The 14,311-nt window shown below is 40.6% G+C and overlaps 1 protein-coding gene across 1 annotated transcript; it reads right to left on the bottom strand.

The window, feature by feature from the left end:
• Positions 1-3,428: 3,428 nt before the first annotated feature.
• K441DRAFT_640956 (uncharacterized protein) lies at positions 3,429-6,052 on the bottom strand (the record flags this gene model as incomplete). Its single annotated transcript, XM_067646637.1, has 7 exons — positions 5,819-6,052; positions 5,407-5,751; positions 5,298-5,357; positions 4,952-5,251; positions 4,713-4,896; positions 4,013-4,654; positions 3,429-3,952 (listed from the first exon to the last, which is right to left on the bottom strand). Coding segments are annotated over exons 1-7 (2,127 nt in total), but the record flags the coding sequence as incomplete, so codon positions are not given.
• Between the last annotated feature and the right edge of the window lie 8,259 nt (positions 6,053-14,311).

Below are 14,311 nucleotides of genomic sequence, written 5' to 3'. Positions count from 1 at the left end.
GATGTTCTCTTTGACGAGGCCCGGGTCAATAACGTAAACAATGCCGTCAATTGTAAGTGAGGTTTCGGCGATGTTGGTGGCCAATACGACTTTGCGGGCTTTTGGAGGTGTAGGCTCAAAAATCTTCGCCTGTAGGTCTGTAGGAAGATTGGCGTAAATGGGACATATGATGAGTTCGGAAGCTTTCGAACCCAGTTTCCGCGCTGTGTCTTCGAGGTTTTGCTGCGCAGCTTCAATTTCGTCTTGCCCTGTAAGAAAGACTAAAATATCACCGCGCGGCTGCGAAAGGTGGATTTGGAAAATGGTAGTTACGGCAGCGGCAAGATAGTTAGCTTCAGGCTGAGGTGTGTAATGAATATCAACTGGGTAGCGCCGGCCGGGAATGTTGAAAATGGGAGCATCGTCGAAGTACTTGCTAAACTTCTGCGCATCCATGGTAGCGGAAGAGATGAGAAGTTTCAAGTCAGGTCTGAACCTTGCGATATCCTTGACCAGGCCAAAAAGAATGTCTGTATGCAAGGTTCTCTCGTGAGCTTCGTCAATCATCAGAGCTGCATAGCTGCTGAGATCTGGCTCTGTAAGAAACTCTCGTAGCAGCATGCCGTCCGTCATGTACTTGAGAACAGTCTTCTCACTGGTTTTGTCCTCGAAACGGATAGCGTATCCAACCTGTTGGCCTAACCTGACACCCATTTCTTCCGCCACACGGGCTGCTACACTCATTGCTGCCACCCGTCGAGGCTGTGTACACCCAATCTTAAGCCCGCCCTTAGTATAACCCGCTTCATGGAGGTACTGCGGCAGTTGAGTGGTTTTGCCACTACCAGTCTCTCCAACTACGATCAAAACTTGGTGTTCAGCAACGGCAGCAAGTATCTGTTCTCGAAACTGGTACATAGGCAAACTCTTTCTTGTATCATCAATCGTGGCAGCCTTCTTCTCCGCAGCATCCAGCATCCGCTGGAGCATCTGCTTCTCCGGGTCAAGATGTGTGGTGGCATCCGAAATGAAATTTATGCCCTGGCTATCGTCAAAAACGTACTCGTAGTCGTCCTCCCGTACTGGCCTTGCTATTTGAGCCTTCGCTCGTGTGGTTTGCTCATTCTCCCACTCCTCATGTTCAGTGATATATCTCTCCTCCTTGTGTCGCTTGTTGAGAACCTCTGCCTTATTGCTATAATCCGCGTCTGGTACGAGGTATCCTTCGAGGTGGTCATCGATTGCAAGCCGTTCTTCAGCAAGTCGGAGCGTTTCTCGATTTCTCGCAAACTCTTGGAGCTCCGCCCGGCTCAGATCAGGGTTATTGCGCTCCTCCTCTGCTTCATCGGCGACCTGTTTACGGAGAAGGGCGAGTTGTTCAGCCTCACGCTTCGCGAGATACTCCTGTCGGGAACGAAGACGGAGGTCATCGAGTCGCTCGGGGTTACGATCGCGAGGAGGCGCCATGGTGGTATTACTGAAGCATCTCCAATGTCCGAAAGGTATTTTATCGCGTGGTGCTGGGCAGCGAAAGATTTACCTGGTGAGCTTGCCCATAACTTTCGGCGTGGGGTCGAAATTTAATACCGTAACTTTCACTGACTAATCACCTTGATATTCTAAATTACCTCGTTTATCTTATCGCGATTCCAGACGATCATCCAATCACAAGCCGCTTACATAACGCTTACATCAGCTTGGATGACCGTTCGGAAAATTACAGGCGAGCGTCTGATTTATGAGATAACTCCGACCCGAGATCATGGTGCCGATCAGGCAGGCGGAATATTTCTCCAGCCGCGGAGCTGTATCCGTTGACGGCGCAGATCCAGGCGGTGGCGATGTGCGATTATGTGCTTTTTAACCTTGTGGAGAGGCTGGCGGATAGGGGTGTGCTGAATGCCATGTTGACTAGGAAGGTGGCGTTTTGGGGCTCAGGGGTGGAGGAGACACTGTTTAAGAGTACGCTTCGAAGGCCGGAGAGTTTGATGGAGGGGTTTCCGTTTTAGATGGTCGGAATAGACAGTCAGCCGTAGTGAGTAGTGCTATTTGATTTAATGCTAGCAAAAGTTGCGGGGAAGAATTCTGTGTATGATATTTACGGGGCTAAGTAAGAGAGCTGTTGATATTAATACACGTAACTGTCTCTGCCGAGGATAGAGCAGACTTACTAAAGAATACTGACACGAGAAGACTGCGAATTAGAATTGAGGATCTCAGTCATTGGCACACTTCTCCATACGTGCTTGTCCAGCCGAAGCTTGATACTCCTGCCCAGTCCACTCCAACAAACCTTGCTCCTTCTTAAGCCTCCAAGCCACAAATGATTTCATCAACTTCCCAGTATCACTTCTACATCAGCGCAACCTCTCCGGGTTATATGAGGTGCTACGAAGCCTACATCCATTGAATTTATTGCCTTGCTCGCCGAATGTTATGGCTGCCGCGCGCCTCTGGTTACGCATTCAACCTCCAACGGTGTTCTCACGACTAGCCTTTTTTTTTTTGAAGATATCATGTCAAGTATAATTTTATATTAAAACCGAGGGGTTCATTCGAAGGTTAAAGAAATAGTACCACTAAATAAAGGCGCTGCAGCCAAAATATTTTTAATCACTTCCATGTTTAAAATCCATCAAACCCTCCTTAGATACATCGTGCGAGTTCTCTTTTGCATCGGTATCGTCTTCCTTCTCCTCCAACAATCTCACGACATCTTCATATCCGTAAATTCTTGCAAAGCCTGATGCTATCAACCCTGAAGAACTCTTGGTCTTGATGCGGGCGCCAGCTTCCAACAAGAGCCGGACTATAGCTTCTTGTCCATCGTAAGCTGCCCAGTGCAGTGCAGTCATTCCATCTGTGTCCTGTATTTCGACCTCAGCGCCAGCTTCTAGCAGCGCTTGGACAGCCTCATGCCCTTCCCAGATGATTCCATTACCTTCCCAGACGGCCCAGTGCAGGGCGGTCCATCTCATGGAATCCATGGCATTAATATCAACGCCTTCCTTTAGAAGCAGCTGGACTATACTCTTATGCCCAAAGTACGACGCCAGCATCAGAGTCGTAAGATTCTGGGGAAACGACGGCAATTGAGAGATAGTCGTCCAGAACACTTGAAACCAAGTTGTAAAGCGTCCAGATCGTGAATCACAAAGCTCCAAGACCGGCTTTAATAGGCCCTGTTCTCCATAGGACTCAGACCGTCGAAAGTGGTTCCCCCAGTATTTAACTGCATAATCTAGGAAGTCATGATTTTTCACGTAATTTTCGACTTGATGGTCCCGTTCCGCCTGGGTTTGAGCGTCGAATGCCAGAGGCTGCTGCTCAAAAATGTCAAATGAGAGGTACCAGATACAGATTCTGGCGAGGACAAAGTTTGATTTCGCAGGTTCTAGGCAATGTTTCCAGGAGTTCTTCAGAGGTGTAGCATTATTATACGGCTTGACCAAAAATTCTTTCGCCGTTTGATGTACCAGGTGCACTCTTGAGTCAATTACTCTTATAAATGGGCCACAAAGGCCTTTAATCTTCCGACCCATAGCAGGTTCAAGACGGGATTTTAAATCCTCTATCGATCTATCAGTTTCCCGAAGATGCAGTGCGATGTTAAGCTCCTCGAGAGTAAGTGGCCTGAGCGCCGTGACGAGCAAGGTGAGGGCTTTTTTCGCTTGCTCTTGTTCTGGCATGTCTTGAAGGATCTTCTCATAAATCTCATCTAATTTTCTGGGCAGGGAAGTCGTTATCCTGTCAAAAGCATCCGCTGACGCTTCAGTGCTATTCTCCAGCAGATCAAGAACGAGTGATACCCATAAAAATGTGCGGTCGGCGTTTTCTGTAAGTCTGCCTTCAATCTTGAGTCTTGTCTCCTCTGAACAACTTGTGATAGCCTGGACATCTCTTAACCTCTTTTTAACTACCAGCCCCACGTCAGAATTAATGCTTTCGGTCAAGTCTTCTGCCATCAACCTGACTTGTGATGCAAAATGAGAAGCGCTTTCAATAGACTGGTGTCTTTCACCGACCATGATACCTTTCAGGAAAGCAATTTCGATTGACTGGTATCCACGACTGGTCATGATCGCCTTCATGAAATTTCGACGTTGTCCAGGCGATTTGGTGAAGTACTCCATAAACCATTTGATTAGGAGAGATCTTGAAAATTCTTCGCACTCGTCTATAGCATCAATAATACAGACGATATTCCCGGCTTCTGAGTCTGCGCTGGCGGCATCCAGGATGTCCCACAAAGTCCTTATCTCATTGGCGAAACGTGAACCTTTTATTTTGAAATGCTGTGTTGCGTGGTGAATGAGAGAAGGATTTGCACAGAGCAGTTGATGTGTAAGTCCACAAAGGACAGCTGCTCCGTCCTTTTGGGATTCGATTTTATCATCGCAAAAGAAGTAACAAATAGTTGCAGGGAATGTGGCTTGCGATCTATCGCTTTTTAGCTCGTCCACTAGAAATGAAGACAGAACAGTCTTTCCGCATCCTGGGTCTGCTGAGAGCCAAAGGAAGGCGGAATTCTCTTCCTTCAGCCACGAGAGATATTTTTCGTGCTGTAAGAACCAGGTGCATGTTCCCTCGGCACGAGATGCAATGGATTCTTTGTAGTCTTCGTAGTCAGACTTGCGGAGGCACTGCAATGCCTCTATCTGCAATTCGGAGAGAGCTAAAATATTTCAGCGATCTTGTTTGAACCCTGAAATGTAAGTTGAGCCTCCACATACCAAAAGCTGAGTTAGTTGTCACACCAGATCTCGCAGACTCCGCTAACTCTTCAATAGCCTTCCATACAGGACGGTATTTTTGACTATCAGCACTCGAAAATCTACACATCGTTCGATGATTTGCTTGAATTGGGATTCGTTTTTCGTTAGAAAGGTTCAGGGATGCTGAAGTTTTGTCCACGATCTGAAAGACAGCTTAGCATATACTGATCTGTTACGTGATGGTTGTACCAACATACCAGGATATTCATATAATCCAGCTTTTCCATCTCATAAAAGGTCCTTATTTGCAGGTTTGCACTACGCTCAACAAACTGATCTGATATATCCGAAAGCAGCCTTGAATCTTTCTTCAGAGAGGATACAAGGTTCTTATTGGTACCTGCTCCAAATTGGGCGACGTGGAGCGCGCGAGCGAGAAAATCTGTCCAAAAGGCAACATCAGAACCGCGATGCGGAGTCCCCATGAACACCAGCCCCCAGATCCGTTGAAGCAAGGCACTGTAGAAAGAGGAGCGCTCATGTGCCAATATCAACGCCTGCACACTGTTAGCGGAGGAGTGCTATAGGAAATTTCCATTAAACCTTCTTCACTAATATTCCCCCAAGGCTGTGGCATATGAAAATGATAGGCCGTGCCCTTTCCTGTGCTCGGTCAGCCATTTAAACTACTCACTTGATCTATCATGCTTACTTCCGCTGTCGCCCGCTCATTATCTAATCTGTTAAGGAGATCTTCGGCGAATTCTTCGATTCCAGCTACAGATTTGCTGAAGGCGACCGCAGAATTGTAGCCATATGACATTATCCGAGCGTTTGGTATCTGAGAAGGTAGGAAATCACGTAGCCATAGCTTCTCCCTATCTGTCCACGTATTGTATGCGTGGCCACCGAGCCCGTGAATGGCAACAATACTAAGAGATTTAACAACGGGATCGAATATAATGTACAAATGAGAAATTACGCACTCGACAACGCCATTTTGTCGGGGAGGCCTCTCTTGTAACGTAAAAAGTCCGTACTCTTCTTCCTCAGGTCTCTAATTATCTTCATCAGACGACCCAGAAACAGATTAGATTGATATTCCGATGACTAGGGCATCTTACGGTTGCCCTGGGAAACTGATTGTCTGACCCCCCCTTCCCCCTGATCCGCTGGACCAACTGGGATAGACTCATATTCCACTAAAATGTCGTCTCTGGGATATAGGACTCTGCGAAGGCATTTGTGTAGTTTCTACAACTTGCTGAATCCAACCTTATCGCCCTCAGCCACAGGCTTATGCGGTATTGGCCTGTCGATCAGGTTGCAATGACGTAGTGTCGACGTCAGCCTTTGCCACCTACCTCATGTATATATAGTCTCTTTTTCTTCATAGATTACCCCATATCCACAGTAACATTTGTTATGGCTGAATCAGCGGCTGAGTCACGATTACGCGGGCGAGGAGGCCCGTGCGTTCAGCGACTGTGGATGTTACCCCATATCCACAGTCGATTTTTGATCGCCAGCGACACTGCTCTCTTAACACCCATTAAGCGCTATACGTAGAGCCTGCTGAGCGCTTTCTACTTGCACCAGAATGGTAAAAATCGGCTGTAGGTTAATAAAGATATTCGCGTTTTAAGTTGCGCGCCGCTATTATATAAGCACCCTATTAAACTTATACAGCACTAAAATAAGCCCCTAGGGGGCTATAAACGAAGGTTTTAATAGAGAACCTCTTAGTATCTTATTAGAAGTCATATATATAACTATTTTAAAGCTTTTTTACCCGCTTAAAGCCGTTTATAAAGCTAATCTAGTAAGCTATTACGGACGCTTTAAGTACGATATTACGACTACTTGGGGAAGAGTTGGAAGAAGCTAGTTAGTTAATCCAAGCACGGTCCAGGATAGAGCCGATAGAGCTATATAACGAAGAATAGTAACTAAGGTCATATAATATAATCTATATAATCTATAGGATCTGCGTAATCCGCAATAGAGTAGACAGAGCACACGTATATTACGTATAAGAAGGATTTTATAGGAGTACGGTTGTGTATTTAAGGACCCTTAGTCCCTACCTAGATAGTTCCTTCCTTATAGTAATTCTTAGAATATAATTAGAGTTAATCTATTAGGCAACTACTCTACCAGTTATTATTACGTTATTAACTATTATCTTTATATTTCCTATACACCTAGCCTATTAATAAGCCCATCGTAGTTCCTACTATAAGGTTCCGTTATATAATTACTACCCAGTTATAGTATTAAATATAGTAAGTTAAACAACATGCCACTATAACGCCATTAACGGCGGCAACTACTTTAAGGTTAGGTAATAATACTAGTATAGTAGACACTAACTTACAGCAACCTATAACGGTTAGGCAACTACAAGAAATAGTTAACTAGTTAATAGAAAATAATGTAATATTAGAAAATAAGATTAACGGGATAGGCGCAGCAAAGGTTAAGTTATTATTAATTAAAAGATTCTTAGGAGAGAAGTTAAAGCTTAAAGAATTCCTTACGTAAATATACTTTAAGGTTACGCAAGAAGGAGTAAAGCTGGCAATACCTATAGATTAAATAGCGTATGTAGGATTGTTCTTAATAGGAAGAGCACTTAAATAGTTTAAGCCTTACCTTATGGAAATTTAGGCAAATAGAATAACGACTATAAACTAAGAGGTACGGTTTATATTCTTAAGCTAGAATAGATTTATAGAATAACTTATATAAATATTTAGAGACCTAGAGGCAGTAACTATAGCGGAAAGAAAACTCTAAGATATTACGTAATAAACCTTAGCAATTAAATACATAACGTAGTTCCAGACGTTAGCGACGTAAGTAGAGTAGAATAATAGGGTACTTATGGCATAATATAAATAAGGACTTAAGGCTAAAGTCTAGGATGTAATTATTCTAATAGAAGATATGGATACCCTAAGGGAACTAATAGATTAAGCAATTAAGATTAGTAATTAGATCTACTAAAGAAAAAAGGCTAAGAGAGGCTAGGATAGAGTTCTATAATCGTATAAGGCGTAAAGTATATAATAACTAAAGCTAAGTTAAAAACTATAGTACGGCGTAGAGCTAATAGACCTAAGTAGTACTAAAGAAGCCTATAAGAGATAGAGTAAACAACTATAGAAACCTAGAGGATAAGGATTAAGTGATTAATGGTTTAAGGAGTAGAGGCCGAACTAGGGATCTTAGTAGTAGAAGACGTTTAAGCGGACTCTATAATAAGAAAAATGGTTTAAAAAAGGAGCTTATATAAATTATAAAAAACAGGGTTATTATATTAGAGACTGTAGAAGTAGATAGAGTTATTATATAGTAAAAGGGACGAGACTAGTAGACGATATATACGTATAAAGGGACGATAATATACTGCGAGGAATAAAAGAATGTTTAATTATAAGTTTCGCGTTTTATTATAATAACGCATGCTAAATTTATAAGGACGCTAAGTACGGCGCAAGCTATTAGCTATAAGAGCTATATTTAGCAGAATATAAAGAAACTAATAAACTAGTTTGTAAATCGGATATTAAGGATAATAAATTTAATATAGGTGAAATATTCTATAATAATAAGGCAATATAGGCGGTTTACTAGGAACGCGTAGCTATTAAAGATATTATACTAGAGGTAGAGGATAATTCCACTATAGAATAGGGAACATTAGTAGGGATTAAGACCCTACTAAATACAATATCTATTGCTTCGCAAGACGCAAGAGAAGTAAAACAGCGAGCTACTTCGGCACTTAATAAAGGTAAAAGGCTAAAAGCTTAAGACTCTTAAGACGAGATGTAAGACGACTAAGATTCTTAAAACGAGATAAGGTAAGCTTAAGGACCTATAACGGACGATAACCGATAGAGTAGAGTAATAGCTTAGTTTAGTAATATATAAATGAGCTTAGGACGAAGTTTCCTAAGAATATAAGACTCTTAAGACAAGATAAGTAAGATTTAAGACTCTTAAGACAAGATAAGAATACTAAGTAAGCCTAGTTAGACTAAGGCTAGAGTAAAGCTTAAGATAGAAGCAAGCTTAGGATTAAAGAATTTAAAAGACTAAGAATTTGGAGTATAAATAAGGACACCTACAAATAAGAGGTAAGAGGCTTTTTTATAGATTAGAGAATCTGCAGCGTAAATAGCGACTAAACTAGGAGACAGATATATAGACCCAGAAGACTTACTAGGAGAACGTAGTATTTGGCCTAAAGATTAAAAAGTTAATACTAAGATTAAGAAGTAAGATGATTTTAAGAATTAGTCTATAAGATAGAAACTAAAAGAAACTATAGAAGAATTTAAATAAAGAATTATCGTATAGTAAAAATAGAAACTAGATAAGAGATCTAGTATATTAGGACGTATAAGGGATAGAGTACTAGTACGAAGAATTACTAATAGGCCTAGGGTAGGCATACTAAGAGCTAAATAGCTTACCAAATTAGAAAACGAAGAGAATTTAGAAATTCCTACTAGGTTTAAAAAACGATATATAAAAGGCTATTACGATATAGTAATAAGAAGATACTTCCTTATGGACAAGCTATATATACTCTAGTAGCTATATTAAAAGTAGTATAGATAGCGACACAATAATAAGTAGGAAGATTTCTATATATAGTTAGATAAAAAAAAGTTATTTAGGACCACCTAATTATAGAAAAGGCGATAAGTTATATTAAAGGAGCCTTAATTATAACGTTAAAGGATCTAAAGGAACGATTAGAGGACTAAAGAAGTAAGAGACGTATCTTAGTACCTGCGAATAAAGTTGCAACGTTTAGATTAGTATAGTAAAGGTTTAAACTTAAAAATAAAGATAAGTTAAGAGTTAACCCAAAGCACCTAGTATACTATACGCTATTATAGATTATATACGTGGATAATATATATAAAATGCATAAAAATCCAAAGGAAAAAAAAATAGAAATACCCTATAAGGATATACTGGATAATAGAGAAGTAATAGTATAGAAATGCCAAATATATATACAGATAGCATTTAATAGAAGTCTAAGAGAAAGGAAGTCTAATACTTTAACTAGGAAGATTTCTTACGGAAGAATACTTAGATAGATAATAGTGGTGGAAATACCTAGAGAATATGTGTTTATAGTATATAGAAGATAAAAAGCGAACTAGGTATTAGCTAAAGAGCAAGCTAAGTATATAAGGATTAAGCACATCGGCAAAATATAGTACCCTTTCAATGGCCTCAATGGTTGGTGGTTGACGCAATTGGCGCGCAGTTGAGGTCATTTGGCAACTCGACCGACTAGCCTATGTCGTGTTTTTTTGACACGCAGCCTACGCGCAGCCTGCGCGCAACCTACCAGTAATCTGCGCATTTGGCAACTATAATTATATTTACCTCTTTTATACTAATAGCATATTTTAAATAAATAAAAGCTATTTTAAAGCTATTTATAAGGCTAGCAAAATAAATATTATTATTTTAGATAATTTAATATAATATAGCAATGGTTCTCTTCTACCTATCTACTGTACCTATTAACTTACCTACCTGCCTATATTACCTACCTATCTGCATCTACTTACCTATTTATATCGCCTACCTATCTACATCTACCTGTCTGCATTTGCCTACCTATCTATATCTACCTACCTATCTATATTTACCTACCCGTTAGCATCTACCTACCTATTTATATCTGCTTACCTATCTATATCTACTTACCTATTTGCATCTACCTACCTATCTACATCTACTTATCTATATTTACCTACCTATTTACATCTACCTACCTATTAGCATCTACCTACCTATCTACATCTGCTTACCTATCTGCATTTACTTACCTATCTGCATCTGCCTGCTTATTTATATCTACTTACCTATCTGCATCTGCCTACTTGTCTACATCTACCTACCCATTAGCATCTACCTGTTTGTGCCTACCTGTCTGTGCTACCTTAATTCGATCAATCGATCGAATCGTTTATAGTGTTGGCTGGCTAGTCGTTGTCGTCTGGCTCTGGCGACGGTCGTCTGGCTCTGGCAACGGTCGTCTGGTTCTGGTAACGGTCGTCTGGCTGGCAACGGTCGTCTGGTTCTGGCGACGGTCGTCTGGCTCTGGCAACGGTCGTCTGGTTCTGGCGACGGTCGTCTGGCTCTGGCAACGGTCGTCTGGTTCTGGGTTTCTACGTAACCTCTTAGGTCGTCTGGCTGTGCGACGGTACTTGTCTGTGTTGCTTAGCTATATTACTGTACGTCTGGCGCTGGTCTAATCTAGGACCCTATCGTCTGGTCTCTTGGCTACTGTCGTTCTAGCCTTCTCGCTCAATCGTCGTCTCTGGTTCTTGGGGAGACGTTGTCGTCTGGCGCTGGCAACGGTCGTCTGGTTCTGCGACGGTCGTCTGGCTCTGGCAACGGTCGTCTGGTTCTGGGTAACGGTCGTCTGGGGCTGGCGACGGTCGTCTGGCTCTGGCAACGGTCGTCTGGCTCTGGCAACGGTCGTCTGGTTCTGGTAACGGTCGTCTGGCTGGCGACGGTCGTCTGGTTCTGGCGACCGGTCGTCTGGCCTGGCGATGGTCGTCTGGTTCTGGTAACGGTGTCATCTGGTTCTGGCGACGGTCGCTAGTTCTAATCAACGGTCCTCTGCTGGCTTGCCGTTCTGGTGCCTCTCAGCTAGTTAGGGAGGATATAAAGAAGGAAGGAAGGGTAAAAAATAAGGTGGTACATAGGGTAGAGGCACGTGTAGAGGCTATCGGAAATATAGCGCGGGACCCGATGCAGAGCTTCGTGTAGAGCCTCTGTACGCAGAGCTTCGCGCAGAGCCTCGTGCAGAGCCTCTGTACGCAGAGCTTCTCGCAGAGCCTCGTGCAGAGCCTCTGTACGCAGAGCTTCGCGCAGAGCTTCGCGCAGAGCCTCGTGCAGAGCCTCGTGCAGAGCTTCGTGCCAGAGCTTCGTGCAGAGCTTCGTGCAGAGCTTCGGCCATGCAGAGCTTCGTGCAGAGCTTCGTGCAGAGCTTCGTGCAGAGCTTCGTGCAGAGCTTCGTGCAGAGCTTCGTGCAGAGCCTCTGTACGCAGAGCTTCGTGTAGAGCCTCGTGAAGAGCCTTATGCGAAGCTTCGTGCAGAGCTTATACAGAGCCTCTATGCGCAGAGCTTCGTGCAGAGCCTCTATACGTAGAGCTTCGTGTAGAGCCTCGTGCAGAGCCTCTAAGTAATAAGACTATAAGATGTATAAGATTATATAAGATTATATAAGATTATATAAGATTATATAGGATTATATATAATAGTAATAGTTAAATATATAGTATATAACTTTACCTTAATCGCACGTTAAGAAATATACAGTTAGCTTTTAAAGTTATTAAGTAGGTTTAACTATATATTAAGCTAGTTAAATTATATGTTAAGTAGGTTAATTGCGTGTTAAGTTAGTTAAATTTGTATATTAAGTAGGTTAACTGCGTATTAAATTAGGTTAAATTATATATTAAGTAGGTTAACTGCGTATTAAGTTAGTTAAATTGTATATTAAGTAGGTCAACTGCGTATTAAGTTAGTTAAATTATATATTAAGTAGGTTAACTACGTATTAAGTTAATTAAATTGCATATTAAGTAGGTTAACTGCGTATTAAGTTAGTTAAATTGCATGTTAAGTAGGTCAACTACGTGTTGAGTTAATTAAATTACATATTAAGTTGGTTAATTACGTGTTAAGTTAGTTAATTGCGTATTAAGTTAGTTAAATTATATGTCAATTACGCGAAACGCGAAAACCAAAGTCTACTTAAATCTTATCCTGCGAATATTTTCCCGATACAGCTAATAGTTAGGAAAAGTAGAGACCTATAGGACTAAAGGGAGCCAGTAGTAAAGCCTTAGACCCTTAAAGGAATTTAAGGACAACACCTAAATTTATAAGTTAAATAGTAAAATTAATAGTTTAAAGCGCTAATAGATAGTGGAGTAACGAGAAACTATATTTTACTAGTAGTAGTTAAGAGAATAGGTTTACCTTATAGATAGAAGGAGTAACCTTACCTATTAGTTACAATTTTAGAAGATCTAATAGCCTATAAAGAAAGGATTATTAACCTTAAAATAGGACCTATTTAAATAACCATTAAAGGAAGACGAATTAAGATATCTTTTAATATCCTACTATTAGGATAGGATAAGGCAGTATTAGGGATGCCTTAATTACAGGAATATAATCTAAAGATTGATTAGATTATAGGTTAGGTTAATATTAGGGATACTTAACGCCGCAAAATGTAATAATAAACTAAGTTAATATAGTACTAATGTTAGGACGCTAAGGTCCTTAGGGTATATAGTAACGTAATAACAGTAGCGGGATGCAAAGAGTATCTGGTTCTTAATAAAGTAGAACTATAGATGTTACGGACGCTTTAAGTATAATATTATAACTACTTAGAGAAGAGACGGAAGAAGCTAGTTAGTTAATTTAGGTACGGTCTAGGATAGAACCGGTAGAACTATATAACGAGGAATGGTAACTAAGGTTATATAATGTGCTACGTATTAAATAAGAGGAATAAGAGGAACTTACGTACCTTATGTATAAGACGTATATTATATATAAAAAGGATTTTATAGGAGTATAGTTATGTATTTAAGGACCCTTAGTCCCTACCTAGATAGTTCCTTCTTTATAGTGATTCTTAGAATATAATTAGAGTTAATCTATTAGGCAACCACTCCACCAGTTATTATTACGTTGTTAACTTTTATACTTATATTTCCTATACACCTAGCCCAATAACGAGCCCATCGTAGTTCTTGCTATAAGGTTCCGTTATATAATTACTACCTAGTTATAGTATTAATATAAGAAGTCGAACAACATGCTACTAAAAGCAGCCACTATAACGCCATTAACGGTAGCAACTACTTTAAGGATAGGAGGTAATACTAGTATAGTAGATACTAACTTATAGCAACCTGTGACGGTTAGATAGCTATAGGAGGTAGTTAACTAGCTAACAGCTAATAATATAGTATTGGAAGAAAGACTTAATGGGATAAAAGCAGTAAAAATTAAGCTACTATTAATTGAGAGATTTATAGGAGAGAGGTTAAAGCTTAAAGGATTTCTTATGTAAATGAACTTTAAGGTCTTATAGGAGGGAGTAAAGTTACCTATACCCGTGGATCGGATAGCCTATATAGGACTATTCTTATTAGGAAAAGCACTTAAGTAGTTTAAACCTTACCTTACGGAGATATAGGTAAATGGAATAATAACCACTAACTAAGATATGCAATTTATGTTCTTAAGTTAGGAAGGATTTATAGAATGACTTATATAAATGTTTAGAGACTCAGAAGAAATAATTATAGCGGAAAGAAAACTCTAGAACCTTATGCAATGAACTTTAGTAATTAAGTATACGATATAGTTCTAGACGCTAGCAATATAAGTAGAGTGGAATAATAAGGCGCTTATGGTATAGTATAAACAAGGACTTAAGGCTAAAGTCTAGGACGTAATTATTCTAATAGAAGATGCGGATACTCTAAGGGAACTAATAGATTAGGCGATTAAGATTAATAATTAGATCTACTAAAGGG

The sequence above is a fragment of the Cenococcum geophilum genome, assembly GCF_001692895.1.
Source record: "Cenococcum geophilum 1.58 unplaced genomic scaffold K441scaffold_37, whole genome shotgun sequence".
Taxonomy (NCBI): Eukaryota; Fungi; Ascomycota; class Dothideomycetes; order Gloniales; family Gloniaceae; genus Cenococcum; species Cenococcum geophilum.
The sequence above is the reverse complement of the archived record's forward strand: the minus strand, read 5'-3'. Positions and strand labels throughout refer to the sequence as shown.